The 9,161-nt window shown below is 34.5% G+C and overlaps 1 protein-coding gene across 4 annotated transcripts; it reads left to right on the top strand.

The window, feature by feature from the left end:
• The first annotated feature begins 271 nt into the window (after window positions 1–271).
• Window positions 272–9,125, top strand: Kap-alpha3 (karyopherin alpha3). Of its 4 annotated transcripts, none has more exons than XM_076424764.1 (9): window positions 272–629; window positions 4,182–4,308; window positions 4,382–4,574; window positions 4,661–4,821; window positions 6,310–6,536; window positions 7,450–7,815; window positions 7,887–8,121; window positions 8,202–8,293; window positions 8,375–9,125. In XM_076424764.1, exons 2-9 carry the CDS (start codon window positions 4,209–4,211, stop codon window positions 8,465–8,467), a joined length of 1,467 nt encoding a protein of 488 aa, XP_076280879.1. In that variant the 5' UTR covers window positions 272–629; window positions 4,182–4,208; the 3' UTR covers window positions 8,468–9,125. The 4 variants fall into 4 exon arrangements, with proteins under 4 accessions (XP_076280879.1, XP_076280878.1, XP_076280881.1 ...); XM_076424763.1 differs by having other exon boundaries at window positions 274–629; window positions 4,206–4,308; XM_076424766.1 differs by lacking the exon at window positions 272–629 and adding an exon at window positions 734–752 and having other exon boundaries at window positions 4,206–4,308.
• The last annotated feature ends 36 nt before the right edge of the window (window positions 9,126–9,161 follow it).

The raw sequence follows: 9,161 nt of genomic DNA, 5'->3' as shown, positions 1-9,161 counted from the left end.
ATGTAACGCCTCGAAAACGTACAATTTCTAAGAATTATAGCATTTTCGCGATACTATAGAAGTATGGTAATCTAAGTATGGTTTCCGTCTGCATTAATCGTGTAGTTGATAAAGATTATTTGTAATAATTTTCAATATTGCCGAGAGCGAGTAATTTTTCTGATATTGGTAATACAGAACGGTGAACAAAAATTCCTACACAATGAGAGGGTCGGTGCAGGGCAGTGCAGGGTCGGTGCACGGTGCCCAACGGTGCCACAAGCTTCCGTGGCGCCACCTTGTCTAGAGGTTTGATCCACGTTCTTTTCTGAACGGTTGAAACGTTGCGTTCGTGTTGAGAAAACGTGACCACAGAGAACATCGTGTGGCGGTCGCGATCAGAAGAACGAGTGTTATGCATGATATTGCATATTGACGTACATTAAGGTTGTCGCGCGACGGCATGCAGTTATCGAAGTAAATAAGCCGCAATTACACGGGTACGGGATTTTTCACGGTAACATAGGTATCCGGTGCCGGCACATATCAATATACGCGAGCTCGGAGGATTGATTATTGAAAAAATGGCGGCGGAAATGCTAAACAAGAATCGAATGATGGTTTTTAAGAACAAAGGCAAAGATCAAGACGTGAGTATCCAGTGTACTCATCGTTGTGTGTAGTAACCTTGTGCGTCTGGAAGATTCAGCTGTCGCTCTGAAAGGATGATTACCAGATTACTGCACGCACTAGTTTCCCCAAGATAGTGAAATGTATTTCTGCACTTTTGTCATTTCGGATGGTTTTGCGGAGATTTTTGCGCAATTATTTTCATAGACGGCCGCAACGATTTCCAAATCGATTGTCGTAATGTTAATCGGTGCATGCGAAACAAGTGAAATGTGTTGTCAATTTTCAGAGTTTTATCAGATAAAATGCGAAAAATGAATCGCCACAATATAATTATTAACAAAAGCATGATCAATTTCATGATAGCATATTTCATAAATGCAAACCATTTGAAACATCTAATGCCACCCATTTGAACTCTTTGTATTTGTTTTAAGTGCTGGTGTTATATTTTATTTTAACCAATGCTACTTGTTATGTTCGTTAGTCACATGTTAAGCTGTTGCAATTTATATGTAACAAAGTAAGCTGTCCAAGTTCGAATCAAATTCTTCGATTTTTCTCAATGTAGCATCTTTGTCAAAGTTTATACAGATTTTCATGAATTTAACAGTTTTTGTATATTTTCCATAACTACAATGTTGTATTAAGACATTCCATCGGTGATGTAAGTTGTTGCGAATATTTCATATTATACGATTCGATCTGTTCTAGGTACATAAATATATATATTAAAGCTAGTCAAGTATTTTGTAAATTTATTTTTTGTTTCTATTGTACATGCATTTTTATGAAGAAATACAGAATAGATATACAGTCCTCTCAGGAAGTAAATTAACGATCAGGTGTAGACAAGTAAATGAACAGCGTACATGCTACATCGTAATGATAAACACTTTGGAGACATACATATATTTTTATGTACTTATATCCCGTCATACGTAACAAAAAAATTAATAATTTGATTTTATTAAATAGACGAAAAGAAATGAAACATGCATATTCCATCCATTACAATAGCGTTGGAAAGTAAGTTAAAGCTTCAAATTCTGTTTCATATTATATATTTTGATTGAACTAATAGCTCATACCATATTACTTTGGTTTTCTTATAGCCTTTTTGCAATTTGATATGCTACAGATTGATTGTTTAATAACATCTGTGCTTATATTATTTCAAGCCGTGCATAAAAATAGTTTCATATTTTACTGTCCTTTCTGAAGTATTTTGTTTTAAAGTACGGAATATACTCTCTATTGGATTTAGGTTCAGTGTTTCCATTAATCGTTGCGATAAAATACTATCTTCTCAAAGAAATTTCATTGTAATTTTAGATTTCTGCTTAGGATTATCTTCTTATCGAAATATGAAATTGTTTTCCAATTCCATGTTGGCAGCAGAGTCAATGTTTTCTTTTAATATATCCACTTATTTAATTGTGGTGAATTTATCGTACCTTCGGGTCACGAGTGAGATACCACCATTTTTCACCGTCATCTTTACGTTGCCTTTCTTAAATGCTTGTTTCATTTTTTTTTCTCGAACATATTATTGTCTATCATTGTAAAAATTTTAAACTTCAACTTGTGGTTCTATATAACACTTTGAAAACTCCACGATAGTGTCAATCAATATATATTTCTATTAACAGGATGCTATTAATCTCTAATGGTTTTTGTTACGTGGCCAGTGGACAGGAATTAAAAATTTTGATCACATTTTCCTTACGTATTTTTAAATTATCTGAAAGGAATTGAAAATTTCCAAGTTAATATAAGAGCTAAAATTTAGTTAAGAGCATAATAATTGTCTACAGTTCCTAAATTATATATTATTGCATATTGTAATATACGTTGTCAGTTCCGACCACATACACACACATTCACTACAAATTATAAATTATACGTTATTTATATTTGCTTTTTCGAATGTTAATTGCACCTAGTTGCTTGTCCTTCCCAATTAATTGTAAAGTATGGGACACTGCCATTGTCAACTGGTAAGAGTTTAACCTTTAACTACCCGCGCTGGTGTAAAAAGTACACCAATACAATAATATATGTACTGTCCAGAGCACGAGAGAAAACAAGCGGGAGGGGAACGGGGCAAGAGGAACGCAAAGGCAATCTTCTTTCCCAGTTCCCTGCCTGCTAGTTTTCTCTCGTGCTCCGCACCGTACTCAGTCACACAGAGATACATGTGGTGTACTAAATACACCGCATGGTAGTTACGTAGAAATTCAGGGCATGGGTAGTTAAAGGTTAATATAAAGTAAATAGAGTGCAACACAACCTAACAATTTTGTGTTACATTGTTGTGTTTTATACTTTGTATGGAACTCTTAACTTTTCACACTTGTGATATTTCATATTTTGTTATAGTATTCTTTCTAAGAGGCATCACAATTATTAAGGGTTAGAACAAGCAATTAGCAGTAGGAAAAAAAATATAAATAATATATACATAACTTGCAGTAGATGTTTGCAGTTGAAACCGATAACATTGATTACAATAAGCTATAATGTATAATTAATGGATAAATTGTAAATAATTATGTTCATAGATAAATTGTATTTTGTTGTTATATTAAATGAAACTACTAATATAACCTACGTTATATTAAATGAAGCTGATGGGAGTCCCAGGCGGGTGTGTGTGGTCTCGTTCGAGAGAGGGGATCCTAAAGTTTTGTTAACTTGTGTTTCAGTTGTCAACATGCGTTGGAGTAACGAGCAGCGTGTGTTTGCCTTAGAGGCCTATTTTTCCAACAGCCGGCCGTTCGGTGGTTTCAACCCAGCACGCCTTCCAAAATTGCTTCAATATTGCGCCATTGGGTTCTGTCCCAGACTGGAAATCAATTCTGTTGTAGGTCACAACGTTCAGGGAAACTGGTTCTGTGCAGAAAATAAGAACTAGAGACGCACGTCCCATCAGAACACCTGAGAACATCGAAGTACCGAACGGCCGTTGGAAAAATAGGCCTCTAAGGCAAACGCACACTGCTCGTTACTCCAACGCATGATGACGACTGAAACACAAGTTAACAAAACTTTAGGATCCCCTCTCTCGAACGAGACCACGCACACCCGCCTGGGACTCCCAGCTTCAGAGCACTCATTTCAAATAAGGAAGTTATCTTGCCACACCCTGTATAATGATCCAAATTTTCTATAATTTGTAGACTTGGATAAAGTAAATTCTAAACACGCCGATAAATTTTCAAAAAATAACTAAATCATTCGATAAGTAAATAAATAATATATTCTATGTCATAGCGATACAACATACATAAACTTTCCCTGAATTGAAACTGTTTAGGGGGAGTGTAAACTTACTTTCCGAGGTGACTGTATTGCAGTTTTTAAATAATATTTGAAATGTGATTACATGTTAGACAAGTTGAAGTAAGTTTCCAAATTTAAAATGAAATTTACTTGTGAGATTACGTACATTGTCGAAATTACATATCTACAATCTTGTTGAAGTAGAAAATCACTGTCATTTTAATTTGATCGAATATCATGATTATGTTTTTTGTTTAAATGAAATTTCATGTTTATATGTTTTTAAGCGATTGACATGCTGTACATTTTAGGAAATGAGAAGAAGAAGAAATGAAGTGACAGTGGAATTACGTAAAAATAAACGTGACGAGACTATACAAAAACGAAGAAATGTGCCTATTTCAGATCTTATAGGTAAGCTCTATAAATAATGAATAAGTTACTGAATAAAAGTAAAGCGAAGTTTAACGAATTGTATGAATTGCAGATGAAGATAATTTCACAAAAGTTGAATTGGAGGAACTAGTTAAGAAAGCTAACAGTTCAGATCCAAGGGTTCAGTTAGAAGCTGTACAATTTGCAAGAAGGTTATTATCTTCGGATCGTAATCCACCAATTGATCCATTAATTGATAGTGGCATTTTACCAATCTTAGTTCATTGTCTTCAACAGCACAATAGGTATAAGACTATTTAAATTTGCGTATACACACATTTTTTATAGTACGAAATATTTAATATATCATATAATTGTTCTTTTTACACAGACCGTCTTTGCAATTTGAAGCAGCATGGGCTCTAACAAACATTGCAAGTGGAACATCACCTCAAACGCAAGAAGTTGTAAAAGCTGGTGCAGTTCCACATTTCCTGGCTCTGTTACTTTCAAGTCAGCAAAATGTTTGTGAACAGGCTGTATGGGCCCTAGGTATGTCACAGAATGTAGATAAGGGGAGTAAGGTGTACTGAAAATCATAGCATAATTGTTACTGTGCACTGTTGCGATATTCTTTGTTACTATGTACTGCTTTCTAATTTTAAAGCTAAGTGGCAAAATATTTGTAAAAAGAGAGTAATGAAATTGCAATTAGAGATATGCGTTTCCAAGCGATTATGAATTAAAAGTTCACTCATCCGAGCTCTTAAGTCAGGTCAACGGAATGTGAATACTGACTATACAAAAAAATAGATGCTTACTTAGAAAATGCGATTTCAGGCTGTATATATGTGAAAGGAAATTCTCACAAATCGATACATGAAATTAAACCTATTTATTTGTAGAAACATGTCGAAATATGCCAAATATCGGTATGTATTCTATATGTACTGTGATTATCTTGACTGAAAGGTGTGGTAGACCTCTATACAAATAACATTAAACTAAGGCTATAAGAATATTTTCTTCGATTGTAGTCTCCATTAGTTCCAGTGATAGTCGTCAACTGAGAAAATATTCGATCAAATTCCGCGCGAAAGATCATATATTCAGGCAGAATCGACTACCAGTCTCGTGTTATCTTTCGACGTCACTGGTCACAAATGTATTATATAAATTTCATTCATCTGTAGATATTAGTTTCGACCTTATTATGGAAATATTTGAAGCTGTAATAATAGCCTCGTTTCTATTTAGCTCACAGAATGTGGAATTAACACTCACGAAAGGGACAATCGTGGTAGCGTGCAGTACACATGAACATTTGCCAATGGAATAATCGCAGTGCGTGTATATGTGGCACTGCAAGCACTTGCGAATAGAATGGTTACAGTGGCGCAATACATGTTACCATTAATCATGTGTGCATGTTCGAACTTGTAGGTGATTTTTTGAAAACAAATTTGTGTATTACAATAAAGACATTTGCCTATTTTCGACGAAAATCTAATAGTATAACTGTTACTGCACCGCTGTGGATTTTGGTGAACAATAATTAGGTTTAATATCATACAACGATTGTGAGATGTTTAATTAGTTTTATACAGAGAGCCTTAAATCGTAATTTTAATATGTGCTAAAGAGTCTACAGTCTACATATTTTGTCTCGTACACGAATAATTTAATTGTAACTTGATTATGTTTGAATTTCGTCGTTAGGGTTCAATGAGATTTTATTAGAACAGTTGGAGAACGAATAATGTCAGTCTCTTATAGATATACAAAGTTACACATCGCTTTTAATGCGTCAGGAAATGAAAAAGTTTATACACAATTTAGTTTTGTACTCTATTATGAAACGTTTTAAATTATGAAGAAACTGAAGTAAAAGAAATTTTGGTATACTGTATAATATAAGTAATAAATAATTTAGATTGTAATGTATTTTCAGCATGTACGTGTTAAAGATTCGTGTTCTTCATAATTTATTTCAAGTGTGTAATATATACATATGTATACTAAAGATATTCTTTTTTACAGGAAACATTATTGGAGATGGTCCAACGTCTAGGGATTATGTTATTGCCCTTGGCGTTGTAAAACCATTGTTAACATTTATTAAACCAGATATACCTATTACTTTTTTACGTAATGTAACATGGGTAATCGTGAATTTATGTAGGAACAAAGACCCACCACCACCTGTTCAAACAATTAAGGACATTTTGCCTGCACTTAATGTACTCATACACCATACAGATATTAACGTGAGTGAAAAACATAATACTTAACACGTGGACAATTTTGTAACTGCAATTAATATTAGAATAGTGCTTTATTGTTGGTATTATAAACTCAAATATACATACAGTGACTCCCACTAATATTCAGACACTCTTAAAAACACCGTAACTTTTCAAATATTGGACTATGCGATTTGAACTTTTTTGGGAAGCTAAAGCAATTAGTTTACTACAGGATGTGAAAAGAAATTTTTTCAAAAATTGCATTTGACCGGAACTGTAGAGGAAATACTAAATGTTGCATTTTACAACTTTTTTTATGCGGGCCTATATTGAAATTTTGAAAAATATGTTTTGTAAATCTGTGTGGGTTATACGCATTGTGAAAGTTTCATCGAAATCGGTTGATACGGGGAAAAATGACAGTCATTGAAAGATGTAAGAATTCTTAGATTTACTGTTGTTATAGGCCGAAAATCGTGAAAATCTGAAATTTTTACCATCTTTAAATGCTTGTAGCTCATTGCAACGTCTACCGATTTTGACGAAATTTTCAGGATATGTTTAATCAAAACAGATCTACAAAACGTATTTTTAAAATTTTCAATATAGGCCCACATAAAAAAGTTGTAAAATGGATCTTTTAGTATTTTCTCTACAATTCCGACCAATTGCAATTTGCGAAAAAATTTCTTTTCACATCCTGTAGTGAACTAAGTGCTCTAGCTTCCGAAAAAAGTTTGAATCGTATAGTACAATATTAAAAAGATTATCGCATTTTTTAGAGCGTCCGAATATTAATGAGAATCACTGTACAATACATTTATATGATGTGATTCTACTATGGACAATTTCGGTTCGGCGCTGGAGGCAAAACCAACACGTTCGGCAGTGAACGTGTTGACATTCGCTCTATTGCATCATTTGTTTGTTACAGATTCTTGTCGATACAGTTTGGGCATTGAGTTACCTCACTGACGGTGGTAATGAACAAATTCAAATGGTGATAGACAGTGGCGTCGTGCCACGTCTTATACCGCTTCTCTCGCACAAAGAAGTTAAGGTACAAACGGCTGCTTTGAGGGCAGTTGGTAACATAGTAACGGGTACAGACGAACAAACACAGACTGTATTAAATTGTGACGCGCTTGCGCATTTCCCTAATTTACTGAATCATCCAAAAGAAAAAATCTGTAAAGAAGCAGTCTGGTTCCTTTCTAACGTAACGGCAGGTAATCAATCGCAAGTTCAGGCTGTTATGGATGCTGGATTATTGCCACTTATCATTCGTAATTTAGCGAAGGTAAGACAAGGTTCTTCGGGTAAGACAAGTGTGTGTTTAATAATTCGATTAATATACTATTTCTGGTAAAGGGGGAATTCCAAACGAAAAAAGAAGCAGCATGGGCAATTAGTAATTTGACGATCAGTGGTAACAGAGATCAAGTTGTACAGCTTATACGAGAAGGCGTCATCGAACCTTTCTGTGACCTCCTTTCTTGTAAAGATACGCAAGTTGTACATGTTGTTTTAGACGGTATACATAATATGCTCAAATTTGCTGGACCTGAAGTCGAGCATTTGGCTAACATGATCGAAGAATGTTCAGGTTAGCCTTTTTTAATATGTCAATTACTTTCTTGTACTTATACTGTGCTGATACACGTCGTTTAATATGAATGTTTACAGGTCTGGATAAAATCGAAGCTCTTCAAAATCACGACAATGTAGAAATTTACAAATTAGCATTTGATATCATCGAGCAATACTTTTCTGAAGAGGTGCGGTATTTATTTGAATTCTGATATTGAATAATATGTATAACGTGTATGTTGAGTAACGAATGTTCGATGATATTTTAGGCAGATGAAACGAACTTGGGACCGCAGGTCGGAGAAGGTACATTTGAATTTGATCAAACGTCGACTATTCCGAGTGAAGGTTTTAAATTCTGAGAAGGCCTCCATTATTTCTCATCCGATCGTGCCGTCCCCCGACAAACTCCACTACGGAGCCATTCTGCTTACCCTTTCCTATTCTTATGTCTTATTCTTGCTCCAATGACAACACGTGGCGTTATCGATATGCCACCGCTGAACCAAGAATCACGTTTCTTTTTGCTAATCCAAAGGTATGACAGTGACTATTTTCCTGGTAAAGGGGATATCAAAACGAAACAGGAGCAAAAGTTACGGAGGGGATGTGTTTCTTACTGAAACAAGAGGGAGTCTGTATTCTTTATTTTTTCCTTCTGATTCTTCAAAGGCCGCATACGTTACCTTTTTTCCCTTCTTTTCTTTTTTTTTTTTAAATCACAAATACTAAAAATTATTGGCGGAGCAGAACTTAGCCGGACACAGCTAGATGTACGCAACGTACCGACTAAATTATTTTAGTGAACTAATAACTTGCTCTCTAAAGAGAAGGGCACCTGAAAAAAAGTAAAGACCTTTTTATTGCTTGATCATGCTGCTGTCCATTCTAACTCGAGACGAGTCTTGGTTAGCGATGTTACATTTATAAAACAATTCGTGTATATTTTAGGCATGTTAAATTTATAATAATATTGATTACTGAATAAATGAATCGATTGACTACTCTTTATTAGTCTAATTCATGACTATGAATTATTATTTCTGTAAGAAAAAC

This window comes from Lasioglossum baleicum, chromosome 6, assembly GCF_051020765.1.
Source record: "Lasioglossum baleicum chromosome 6, iyLasBale1, whole genome shotgun sequence".
Lineage (NCBI taxonomy): Eukaryota > Metazoa > Arthropoda > Insecta > Hymenoptera > Halictidae > Lasioglossum > Lasioglossum baleicum.
This window is presented reverse-complemented; position numbering and strand designations above follow the sequence as displayed.